The sequence below is a fragment of the Anguilla anguilla genome, chromosome 17 (genome assembly GCF_013347855.1).
Source record: "Anguilla anguilla isolate fAngAng1 chromosome 17, fAngAng1.pri, whole genome shotgun sequence".
Classification (NCBI taxonomy): Eukaryota; Metazoa; Chordata; class Actinopteri; order Anguilliformes; family Anguillidae; genus Anguilla; species Anguilla anguilla.
In genome coordinates, this window is record NC_049217.1 from 24,686,279 (window position 1) to 24,699,848 (window position 13,570).

Consider the following 13,570-nt stretch of genomic DNA (forward strand, 5'->3'; position numbering starts at 1 on the left):
GTATTTTTTGCGTCAAATTTTTCGTGATAATAAGCTTAACAATGCCTAATTCAGTATGCCATTTTTATGGTTTCATACCATACAATTCATTAATTTGGTTAACAGGTCAGTCTGTAACACTAAGAACAGCACATCAGAGTCTACTGTATTAAAAAAGTATATAAATATTATATGTTAATATTTATAATTTAGTTTCAATTGTGGTCGTTTACCTTTTTCTGTTTCTTTATTTTTTAACGAAACCTGGCCTACTCATAATCGGGAAATGACCGAGTCGTGCACTTTGTATGTTGATTAGACATGCAGAAAAATATGTTTCCTGCACTCATTTAAGATTATCCCTTTGGGTAAACTATAGTTACCATCCTCGCAATGTGGGACAGGAAGGTGCGCGGGCATCCCAAAGCCACTGCTGCTTCCTGTATAGTTAATTGTGCAGCCGAACAAGTCTTTCCAGTTTCCATGCGCCTCGCGGCAAAGCGTTGAAAGCTCGTGCACATTTCTGTTTACATAACAGGGGCAAGGAGCACCACTTTATCCACAGTGCGTGCGGCATGAAGTTGACGAACCGTCTTATCTCGGATGTGCGACAATCTAGAACCCTCATATTTTGGGTGATACATTTTTGAGATATAATTTAAGACATATATTTTAGATGTCTGGAGAGCAAATCCTCATTATTTTTTAAAACATTAATCACAATGAATGGATTGCAAGATAAAATAATAATAAATGTAATAACAGTCTGTTAGATTGTACATTTCACCCCCTTGTGCACGCACACAATATATAACTCTACTAATTAGTACCTTAATGAACGGGTTACTGAATAGTGTGTGCTATCAACAAAGCAGACAGCAGACCGAGGGAAAAGCCTCATTATCTTTATTTAAGGAGGGAATGGGGCAGAATAAATTAATAGCACTCAACACCAAGTTGCAAATAATAAAGGACAGACTCCTTCCTACACCCTCCTACACTCTCCCAATCAACGTTCCCACAATTCCACCCTCACACCACAAACACACAGATCTTCACTTCCATGAAGCAGTGTGGAAAGTAAATGAGCTCAACAAATTATTACAGTAATAACCCTAAGTGCTATCATTATGACATAATAGAAATATTGCAACTATGGTCTAAAACTATAATGACTACTGCACCTTAAAAAAAGGCTGGGTAGTGAGCTTGTAAGGGGAACCATGGAAATGGCATGTGACTAGAAAAAATGAAAATAAATAATTTTAAAATGTACATATTTATTTGTGTGGATGATGTATTGTTACTTTTGTAATATACTAGTATGTATACAGCAGATTTGAGGTGTAATGGAATGTTCTTGCAGAGGTGTAATAGCACCTTCCAGAGTGAGAACTGGCAACCATGATGAACAAAATAAAATTCCCATTGTGTCATGTACATAACTTCAATTGCAGCTCAGGATTTAACAATAATACATGAACAGGGCTGCACGCTACATGCATGTGCGCCTGAAGTACAAAACGTAAATGTTGCAGAATGAGAAAGGAAATGTTTCTGCATTCACCTGCTTGGAAGAACCAGGCGCCGTCAGATCTTACGCAAAGATCATGCAGTGCTCATTTCGCTGCTAAAACTAGTCTGTATGTTCCTTCACTGGGTTCATTTTGGCTTTCCGTCTTGTACCAAGTGATGCCAGGACAGCAGGAATTTCTACAGTGTGAACAGACAGTGGTTGCGACAAAAGAAAGTAAGGGACTGCAATAAAGAGGGGAAAAACAAGAGCATCTCTCTACTGTAGAGACACTGGAAAGACTTCGGATCCCACTCCAATTTTTAATTGATAAGGATGAATGACAAAAGGAATGGAGGGAGGTGGTGATATGAGTGTGTTATGTGTGTATGTGTGTGTGTGTGTGATGGGGGGACGACACACGATTAGGGGGTAGACTGGGTTCAGTCTCAGTGGAAAAATTTTGTCTTTTTTTTTTTTTACTTCTTGGCAATGACGAGGGTGTGGTAGATGGGCTTCACCACGATGTGCAGGTAGAGGGAGTTGTCGATGAGGTACTCGGACGCGCGTCGCTGCAGGTCAGCGTTGGCCAGGAAGTCGCCCGTCTCCTCGGTGCTCTGGTGGAAGTTGTAGACGTGCCGCACCACCGCCTTCCCCTGCTGCCGCGCCGCCACGATCACCGTCTTCTGGAAGCTGACGCCGGCGAAGTCGGCGCTGGAGGTGGCGGGCGTGACGATGATGCGCGGGTGGCCCGCGCTGCCGCCGACGCCGCCGCCCCCGCCGTCGGCCCGCGCGGGCAGCATGGCGCCCGCGTGCTCCCCGTACGGCGCCCGCAGGTTGAGCGGCAGCCAGCGGGGCGAGAAGAGCGCGTTCCACGTCACCCGCTTGCCCGCGTCGTGCCCGCTGGGGCCCAGCTGCGTCTGGAAGCTGGTGCTGCGGTCGTCGCGGGTGGGGTTGTTGATGACCCAGGGCGCCCCCCAGGCCGGCGACAGGTAGTTCCGGGGGGTGAAGAGGCTGCAGTTGACGTCGAAGTACTTGGCCAGCTGCTGGGGGGAGGCGGCGTGGAACTGGAAGGCCAGGAAGAGCAGGTCGCGCACCGACTCCTGGTACCTGAGCAGCAGCGGCGACTGCTTCTGCAGCCGGAACAGCTGCTGCGGCGGGATCATGGCGTAGCGCACGGCCCGCAGGGCGCTCTCCGCCGCGGCCGCGCCGGGCCGGTTCTGCGCCGCCCAGGCCTCCAGCGCCTCGAACAGCTCCAGCTCGCTGTGCAGGACCAGGTCGGAGCGCTGCAGCAGGGTCAGCAGGAGGCCGTCGCCCATGGCGACCCACTCGCCGCTCTGCATGACGGACGACAGGTTCCAGGACAGGTACTGCAGGCAGCCGTCGCGCAGGGCCGCGTCCCCCGTCTGCGTGGCGTACTGGTACCAGCCCACCACGTGGCCCGCGGGCGAGTCGCTGGCCATGTGCTGCCGCATGTACAGGCTGAGGCCCTGCCGCAGGGCCCACACGCGGTACTTGCTGGCCAGCTTGTGCAGGGGCACGGCCTGGTCCAGGCTGACTGAGATCTCACCGCAGTACAGGTACCTGCGGAGACAGCAGCCGAAGGGGACAGGCCTGCCGGATTAGACGTCGAGATAGGTACCTGAGTAGACGCCGGCCAATGAGAAGAGATGGTTTGCATTGAAGCCAGCCAATCAGATGAGGAAGACAGGCGCATGTATTTAGGCCAGCCAATGAGCTGAGCTGTCTCCCGGCCCTAGTACTACAGGGACTAATTTATCCTCAAATGCTAAGCAAATGCACCATATCATGTTACTCTAGGTTTTTAGACAGACCAAAGTGTTGTTGCTTTTTAAATTTTGGATCCGGTAAACATTTACGCCAATGCCACAGAAGACAGAGGACAATCTTAATCTTAAAATCGTAATGTTAAAACAATCCTAAACGATAAGAACAAGAATCAGAGCAAGGCAGCATAAAGGCCTGAGAACCTCATTACATCAGCATCTCAGCTATCTCACACCAAATCCATTCTGTCCGAGGTGTGCTTCCAGATGACCACACTTTTATCCAGAATCTTTATGTATTAATTGGCCTCAGCCCCTCATAAGTGTGATCATAACCAGTTTGTCATCAGGGGGCTGGTGTAATGACGTGATCTGCCACTAGGTAGAGCATGTGGCCTACAATTTGATTTTCACTCTTGGCTCTTGTTACTGTCAGTGACCACTTAGGATAGAATATTATGAATTTATAACAGAATTTATTCAGGGTAATCAAAACATCTTTTGCGCAGCAATGAGAACTGGAACCCCATGTATCACATACTGGGGGCTAAGTAAACTGACCTATTTTTGTGTTTAGCCTAGCGTGATATATATAAAAAATTAGCCTTGACAAAGGTGAGGTCCAGGTTTGTTCATATTCATAATTAAATGAATGTAGGCAGATTTCACTGTGTTTTGATTGGTGAAGCAATCAAAAGAATCTTTGGCCAAGTGGGCCAAAAGTAATGCAATCGTTTTGGCTCAATTTAGTGTTAATGGAATACAACATTATCAAAAATAAATGTATAATCCTGGGAAGCCCAATCATTATCTGTTCCAGCCTCCTAGCCACACGTCAACATCCACCTCAAAAAGCCGTGCCCCTCCGCACCCCGCCCTGCCTCTCCCTGCCCCGCCCGCTCACCGCGTGAACTTGTCGAAGACGGCGGCGCATTCGGCCAGCTCCGTCAGGACGAGGGTGCTGCCGTTCCGGGCCTGCAGGAGCTCCTCGAACACCTCGCTGTGCAGCGACAGCACCAGCGCGTGGGCCTGGATCACCTTCACCTCGTCCGAGTTGACGGTCTGCACCCGGAGCACCACGTCGCTCCCGTTCCCCTGCGCCAGCAGGGCCTCCAGGCGCTGCACCAGCGCCATCGAGTGGTTGATTGTGGCCCAGCCGCTCTCCAGGCCGGCATCAAGCTTGAGTGCGGCTGCAGGAAGCAGATCAGAGCAGGAGTTCCAGCCGCGCCCTGATATCACCAACTCCCATCATACTGCTGATATCAGCCACTCCATCACATTGCTGATATCAGCCACTCCATCACACTGCTGATATCAGCCATTCCATCACACTGCTGATATCAGCCACTCATCATATTGCTGATATCAGCCACTCCATCACACTGCTGATATCAGCCACTCATCATACTGCTGATATCAGCCATTCCATCACACTGCTGATATCAGCCACTCCATCACACTGCTGATATCAGCCACTCATCATACTGCTGATATCAGCCATTCCATCACACTGCTGATATCAGCCACTCATCATACTGCTGATATCAGCCATTCCATCACACTGCTGATATCAGCCACTCCATCACACTGCTGATATCAGCAACTCCATCATACTGCTGATATCAGCCACTCCATCACACTGCTGATATCAGCCACTCCATCACACTGCTGACATTGGGCACCCATTTAGAGAAGAAATAGAAAAAGATTGACTTTTTTTGCCTCTTTTTTAAATGGTCAGTGGGTGCTCATATGAAGATGTTCGCATCTCTTATTGGTAGAACCAGCATGATGGCCTGAACTTTGTATCACAGAATTGAGCAGTATGCGTAGTGTATCACTGTATTTTGAATCGTAACAGCCTTCACTGTGGGTGTTGCAAACACTCCGCTCTGCATGCAGTTTAATATTGTTTATTTTGTATTGCATGCAGAGCTGTCTGTTTGTAACAGCCTTCTTTGTGGATGTGATGCCGCAATCTACATTTCCCCAAGGCAATAATGAGGTCAGTAAATTAAAGATACACATAGCCCCAAACCCTGCTGTTTGTTTGATCACTCCCTCCACAGTGAGAAACAGCTGAGGCAAGAACACACGCCTGGGGAGTCAGACCAGATGTTGACCCACTTGTTAATTAATTAAGAAGTACTGATCCACTTATTTTGGGTTCTGGGGGTAAAAAAAAGGAACATACATACACAGGTCTGATTTTGTGTTCAATGATCCACAGGAGTCAGGCCATCATACTGATGTTTCTGCACATGTTTCTAAACATGTATGCTCACGTTTCTAAACATGCATGCTGGTATTTTTTTCCCGTACAAAGTTAACTGGAGAGCAGTTAACTTTGAGCTCAAAGGTGAAACTGAAGGTAAATGGTAAATGGACTGCATTTATATAGCGCTTTTATCCAAAGCGCTTTACAATTTATGCCTCTCATTCACCAGAGCAGTTAAGGGTTAGGTGTCTTGCTCAGGGACACTTCGACACGCCCAGGGCGGGGTTTGAACCGGCAACCCTCCGACTGCCAGACAACTGCTCTTACCTCCTGAGCTATGTCGCCCCTGAAGGCACAGTCTTAGCACAGAGCTCGCATAGCCTGCGCACCTAGCTCAGGTGCACAGTCAGGCCTGCGTCTCCTTGCTCAGGTCAGTTCAGTGCTGCTCAGAGCCAGAGCAGGCAGCGCCTTCTAGGTCAAATAACGACCAAAAGGTCCTGCCAATAAATAGTCATATTAGTGGCCTGATGGGTACAGACTCCCTGCAGAGTCACATCAAATACTCAAACGAAAGGTAGGCCTACTCATCCTTTCAAAAGATGTATTATGGGTAATGGCCATGTGATGAACCAGCTTCCTGCCACAGGGGCAGAGAGACAGAGTAGTAATTTACATTCATGAATCATCTTTTCTGAAACGCTCACAACTGATAATTAAACATGACGCCTGCCCCCGGCAATGTTTATTGGTGTGAGTGATTTATTCGCGTAATCGCATCCAGCACGGTGAGGTAGACTTTGTGTTTTTCGGCAAAGCTCTGGACTCGTCCCAAGCAGACAGTGTGCATGAACCGTCCTGATCTTAGGCCCCCCCGCAACGCTGTGGCAGATTGATTTTTGCATTTTTATCGGAGTCTCGAGCCAGGACGTCAAACCAATGCTCGCACACAGGCATATGGCAGCAGTTACAGCAGTGAGGACACTGAGGAAATCGAGCGGAGCCATCTTTCCTGCTTCTGTATCAGCGCAAAATGATAGTTTTCCTCCCCCTAGCCTGAACACGAGGGTTTCTGAACCCACACTGTGAACAGAGAATATATATTTTTAAAAATGAAAACTAAAGAAACTAAACTAAAACAAAACTGACCAGTGAGCTGCTGACAGAAAGCAGCCATCTCACTTGATGCCATATGATTTAACGTGTGTGTGTGAGTGTGTGTGTGTGTGTGTGTAAGAGAGAGAGAGAGAGAGAGAGAGAGATAGCAATAAAGAGAAATACTGAGTCAAAGGATAGCAGAATCAATGGCAGATCGTGCCACATAGGCAACACGCAATAGGACTAATATCCATTAAGATTAACATCCAACAAGTAGTACCAGAATCCATAGTGAGAAATAACGGTAATGATGGCGGCTACTCTCCCGTCTCATGGCAATAAAAAAACCTGGCGCGGGCGGTACTGCTGGGATGACACGCCTCCCATGGTGAGAAACCTGGCTAAAGGAGCAGTGAGCGTGAAGTGCACTGCTCTGGTGATAAGCAGGACAATATTCCGGTCTGCAGCACACAGAGATCACCCACCCCCAACCACCCCCCCCCCCACCCCCACCATAACCTCGCTGCCCTTCAGACACCTCCTCATTTAAAGGCGTACTGCTCCTAATGTGTTGCCCCATCCCTTGACCACCTTTGAGACACGGAGAGAGCTACCCTCCCGCCCCGCCGGGTGGATCGAGGACAGGAAATGGTGATGCAGAAGACGGGCGCGGGGGGGGGGGTTGGAGGGTGGCGTTTCGGCAGAGCCGTCTCCTCCCTTACCTGCGCCGGCCACGGTGACGCAGAAGCCGAGGATGGCGAGCAGGACCCCTGCGCCGATCCAGACGGGCCTCCCTCCTCCACGCTCCGAGCCCATCTCTCCTTCTCTGTCTAATATAAGCTCCTGCGCCTCTTCTTCTTCTTCTCCTTCTTCTTCTCCTTCTCCTCCGCCTCTGCTCTCCTCTGCTCTCCTGCTCTTCTCGTGGCCGTCCCGGGCTGATGCGACGTGGCGTACCTGCAGCAGGCCCCTCCCGTCCGCCCCGGTGCTTCTGGATTCGGGGGTTCGTCCCGTGTGGCGCTCCCGGCTCCCAGTCCCACACTCTTTATGTAGGATGCCGGGCCGCCCTCCGCGGGAGGCAAATCGGCAGCCTCACGGACCCCATTGATTGGTGGAATCTGGCAGGGCCGTTGCCATGGCAACCGCTTTGATTTTTTTTTTTGGTTTTTTTTCTCTCTCCTTCTTTCTCTCTCTAGCATTGCACAGCATTGATCCATGCCCGGTCCAGGAAGTCTGCATGCAGAGAGAGCTTCAGTTAGGCTGAGGGTGGGGGTTGGGAGTGCCTTTTTTTATTAAACATGATTTTTAGAACAGATCAGCTGGTGGCAAGCAATAACACACGCACATGCGTGCTCCACACACACACACACACACACATGTACACACACACACACCCACACAAACACACAGACACGTGCGCACACATGCATGGCCGCACACTCACATGCACCCATGCACACACATACATACACACACATACACACACACACACACACACGCGTGCCACACACACACACTCACACACACACAGTGGGAGTGGCATGGCCGCACACTCACATGCACCCATGCACACACATACATACACACACACGCGCGTGCCACACACACACACTCACACACACACACACAATGGGAGTGAAAATGACCCTGATTAAACCTGAGGAGCTGATGGTGCAGCTCATTATGTGTCCCTCTCCCTGCCCGTCTCTGAGCTCCGCCTGGGACTGAAGGCCCCGAGGCGACAAACGATGGAGGCAGCCTGTCACCCCATCGCCCCATTCATACCAGACACCACAGCCTCCACACGCATCACAGCCCTGAACACTCCTGCCCGTCTAGCACATCTCTGTGGGGACCTTTCCTTACCTTTCACCTTTCACCTTTCACCTTTTACCGTTCAGCGACCGCCTCCACATAAAAAAAACCAGAGAGCGAAAAAGTTGTTTTTTGTTTACTCCATTTTAAAATTCTTCCACCTTTGTCCCACCTCTGTATGTAATTGAGGTGGCTGTCGTGTCGGACATTTTGAATTCAGTGGCTTAATTTACGGGCTATCAGTGTGGTTAATTTTACATGATGTCGCCACGTGCCTTGCACTCTGCAGCCAATGTTGCGCCACTGAGCTTCTGCAGGAGTTTCACCAGGTTTTACCTCCAGGAGGACTCGCAACAAGCACCTTTCTGGCAAGCGCAACTGTTCCCAGATCAGCGCAGCGGCTTCACGGGAGTACGCAACAGAGACGGACTTTCAGATGCTGACAAAATCCCATTGGAAAAAGCTGACAAAAAGAAAGAAAAGCAGAGGGAAGCGCATCGCCGTCACAGATGGCGAGCGTGGCGTGCGGTAACACCGTCTGAAAACGCGCTCTGCCGCCGCGGGCGGATGACACGCTTTGCGGTGGGAAATCGATGGCTCCGCTCTCTCCGCTTCGGTGCCTGCATGACAACCGCTCACACGACCGCGCAGCGATCCAAAAAAAACCATCTCGCCCCATTTTCACGCGGGTCAGCATGCACACCTCTCTGCTTTGCCTGCTGTTTCCTGCCCCCAACGCACAGTCTCTCACCTTGACCATGGGGTCAAAGGGCGTCTTCTGCACTTCCTGACAGTTGGGGAAACTAGAAATATTGACCTTTTAACAGATGTTGTGGTATGTTGTATAACACATTGACTAGCATCATCTCTCAACTGAACATATGAAATAACGGACGCAAAAATGGCACACACCCGAAAGTTGCAGAGTTGCAGACTAACGGAGCGTAAATAATGAAAAATCAGGCCCTGCCAAAGGTACCTTTTGCCAAAACATTTGCTAATAAACACAGCAAAGGGGAACCTGAGTAAACACATAAAATAAATGAATCTGTCATTCGCATAAACCTACAATGACCCATGACTTTTCAGGCTTTATATTAGAGAAATTATCTTATTGAACAGGACTCACAGGTTGTGCCATTAGCTTCGTAGCTCGACTATAGTATTCCCGTAATTCTCATTTAACATGTTATTTTATTTGTAAAATTTCCTACATGTATTTCAGCACCATGACACTCGTGTTCGTGTAATGAAATAACATTTTTATTTCATTATATATCCTACTATATTGAGTATTATACCTATAAGGAAAATAACCATTGTTTTACAGGCATTAAAAAACTTACATTTATTCTCAAGCTGTTTGATACATTGGGATTCATGTCCCTTCTGTTTGTCATCTGCTTCAATAGCTTGTAGGGTAATCTTTCATTATTTATAAAGGTTTTAAAAAAAAAAAAATTTATCTTATAGTTATATGTAATTCTAATTTATTGTTTATAATTTATTATTGTTTGGCATAGTTATTGTTTGAATTGTGAGTGCCATTAAAATAAAAGAAATCAGTTTTATTTAACCATTTCAGTTCTCTGAGAATATTTCTGCCTGGTACTCTACAGATATTTTTATACATTATAAAGCAATGGTATGTGACATGGATCTATGATGTGGTTACATCATATTATCTATTCTGGTAATGTAAGACAATATACGTACCTGAGCTGACATTTTTGTTTTTGGAGATATATTTAAGTGAACAAAATGAAAATGATTTTTTTTTAGTAAGCAAAAATGATTTTTTCCAGCTATAATGGGTCTACCAGTTAATCCACATCATATCCTGACCTAAGCTTGACATTTCCTGTTAGGGGCAAGTTTTGTGAACAAAATGAGGTGGCATGAGGGGTTATCTATTCGATCATTTGTAAATAAAATAAAATAAAATAAAATTTTTTAAAAATTTAAAAAACTGAGGGTGAGGGTAGTGAAAAAACCTCAAAATCACCCAAGAGTTCAATGAGTTTTAATTCATATTTCACAGTAATGAAAGAGCATATGTATTGCAAAATAAATTATACATGAAAGCAGTCCCTTGCTGATGTTGAAATGGCACTAATTTACATATTTTTAAATGCATGCTGCCCCTTTTAATAACGTTGAAAATCTGTGCTCTCTGTTTTGGGCATTGCATTGCACAGTGCATTGGCATGTTTTATTTTTCATCTGGGAAAATCTAAATTATTTTCATGAACATATGAAATAAAAATAAGTCTGCCTTTTCATAAACCTGCAGTGAGCCATGCATTTTCAGGTTTTATATAATGGAAATGGCATCGTTGAATAAACGTCACAGGATGCGGCATCAGATTCACAGCTCAACTACAGTTTTCACATTATTCACATTTAACACGTTATTTTATTTTCCTATATGGATTTCAGTCTGCTTTCCAAAACAAGCAGAAATGGGGTCCTGTTTTTAACCAATACCAACCACTCCATCCACCATCGGGGGGCAGTGCAGATAGCAAAGCTCAAGCTAAGAAGCAGGGAGCAAAAAGCAAAAGGTACATACACAGACGTAATGTACGCAGGAAGAGATATGAAGGGGCACCCGAGACACATCCTCCCACTTCTGCACAATTCGCATCAATGTGATGCTGTATGCATTCTTGGAGAATAACTACCAAGAGTTCCTTGTGTTTGATTGCTCTCTCTAAGAAGGATACCAGGAAATACTGATCGGCTGCTACACAGTTCTTAATTCTATGGACGTAGCACAGAAACTACAACACTGCATAGTTTCCCAATACAAAATAGACTATCTAAAGATATTGACAGCTGTTATTCAATGAATGCATATGACATTGTAACGTGAAATCAATAAATGAGCGCGTATATATTTCAAAATGATTCCCAAAAAAAGCTGTTTGAGGTACCATGACGAAACCAGGAAGCTGGCTCTTCAGGCGAATGTATAAATGTTTGCCTTATTTTCCATTTGCATTACATTATGCATTACACTTATTTGGCAGGCACCTTGATTCAAAGCTTTTCCCCAGCAGAACACAATTCAAAACACTGCCTAAGTGTGTACAGCAATCACTAGCATCACTAGCATACAGGTGTGTGGTCCACAGTGTGCCCATCTGCTCTCTCTCTCTCAAGAGCTCACTGAGCAAAGGGAACAGCATCGCAGCACTCGCAATGCATGCCAGCACAGAAGGGGGCTCCTCCCCCACGAGTCATTCAGAAAAGCCAATGCCCCCATGCTGTCACAGGGACACTGAGGTGCAGGAGATCCAATGCCCAAAGACTCACTGATTGATTGACTGATGGATGCATGGCTGGTTAGACAGAGAAGCCAATAGGACATAATACTCCAGCGCACGAAAATCCTGTGCCTTTTTACCAACGTTAATGGTTCAATAAAAAAAATCTCATCTGTACAACCTTTCAACAGGGTTACGTCTAGCGGGAAAATCTGTCATGTGTAATTTGCAATTACAAAGATGGTGGATTAAATAATAAGATGCCAATCTACCGATCCTAGAATTCTTGTCAAAGAAAAACGGTTCCAACAAAATCCCAATAATCAGGCAAAAGTTTTTATTTAAATTTGATTATTTTGTTTTTATTTTTTGGCATGCATAGGGCATTAAATTCCTCTGAAACCCACACTGTGCGTTCCTCAGTAAATAACACCAAGAGCAAAAAAGGTCACACTGAAACACTGTCAGATTTTTTAAAAGTTGCCCTGGGGAGCATCAATGAAGCACAGCAGAGAGTCTATGACCAGCGCTGTCTATTTCATTAGCAATGCAGTTCACTGTATAATGGAGGGCCGGAATGCATAGAAACACCACTGACCTTGGGCTGACATCTGAAACCAGCCAATCAGCTCCTTTCTCCCATATTACATCAGAATGGAGCACTCGCAGGGTTTTTTTTTTTTTTTCCTTCTGCTTATTTTTGCCTTTTTTGCTCTTATGACTCAACACTATTCAAGAGCACAAAAAGGAGTGGACATTACGTGCGCAGTGTAGGGGAGGCTCTAATGGAGTGATTATATAACTGGATCGATTGCGAGGCCGCTCTGATCCTAATGGCGGCAGCTCCTGTTCAGTATGGTGTTTCACGGGAGTTATGAGAAGTGGTGGGTTAATGTTTCACCTGTTAAAACAGGTCCGGCCAGACAGAGCCTGCACAGAAAACCGATGGCTTAAATGACCAAGTTCTATAATAGCTGCCCGAAAGGTACCACGCTGCCGGTGTGATTGTAGAAAATGTTTGCTCCACTTCACCATCTCTCTGTGATTTCTTAACCATTGAACAACATAGCAGTGTGTGGTGGACCATTACCATAACAACAACAATAGCAAAAGGCAAAGCTGCTCTGCTCTACCACTGCTAGAAATAGCTGTACAAAATACGTATTGTATCTTATTGAAGCTGTGTTTTGTAGTTGTCCATGACCATGAAATGCACTTTTTGTACGTCGCTTTGGATAAAAGTGTCTGCCAAATAAATGTAATGTAATGTAATGTTATGGGAATGGATATATGTGAATGAAGTCTAGTTAACAAAACAGGTTTCAAAAAATGACTATTTCACTTTCTGTATTTTAATATTATTTTAGTTTTACAATGTTTTCATTTGTCCCAAAGTGAAGGATATTTTAGATACTTGTAGAAGTTCAGGATAACCTTCCTCCTTTGCAAAGGCTGGTATAGAAGCATTCTCAAAATTGTGTTTTAGAGAAAAAAAACAAAACAAAAAAAAAAACACTTCAAGTAACATGCTCAGTGATACTAAAATAATACTAAACTAATATCAATTCGAACTAATTTTCACTAGTTTTATCATAACAATCCACTAGGTGACGCTTTATGCTCGGTTTTATTTTGAGGAATTTCTGGTTTTAATGAAAAACGTTCCAGTACCTCTCTTCCAACTGCTGCTGTGCTGGGGTAGGCTAAATATGCAGGCACCATATGTTATTCTGCTTTTGACAAAATACGTAGTGTACATCACCCTTTCCAGCGCGTTGCATAAATTAAGTCGTCTTTCTTCATTAGCTACTTATGTTGCTACGAGATTTTAATATTGTGGTAGCCTGTGTAGCACATTTGTTTGTTCATAATTTGGACCTTACCCATTGGCATTAGG

At 45.7% G+C, this 13,570-nt stretch overlaps 1 protein-coding gene across 1 annotated transcript; it reads right to left on the bottom strand.

Annotated features, from left to right (window-relative positions):
- Positions 1–868: 868 nt before the first annotated feature.
- Positions 869–7,815, bottom strand: btbd17b (BTB (POZ) domain containing 17b). Its single transcript, XM_035397382.1, has 3 exons — positions 7,315–7,815; positions 4,184–4,469; positions 869–3,076 (listed from the first exon to the last, which is right to left on the bottom strand). The coding sequence occupies exons 1-3, from the start codon at positions 7,406–7,408 to the stop codon at positions 1,972–1,974; spliced, it is 1,485 nt and encodes a 494-aa protein (XP_035253273.1). The 5' UTR covers positions 7,409–7,815; the 3' UTR covers positions 869–1,971.
- Positions 7,816–13,570: the final 5,755 nt, after the last annotated feature.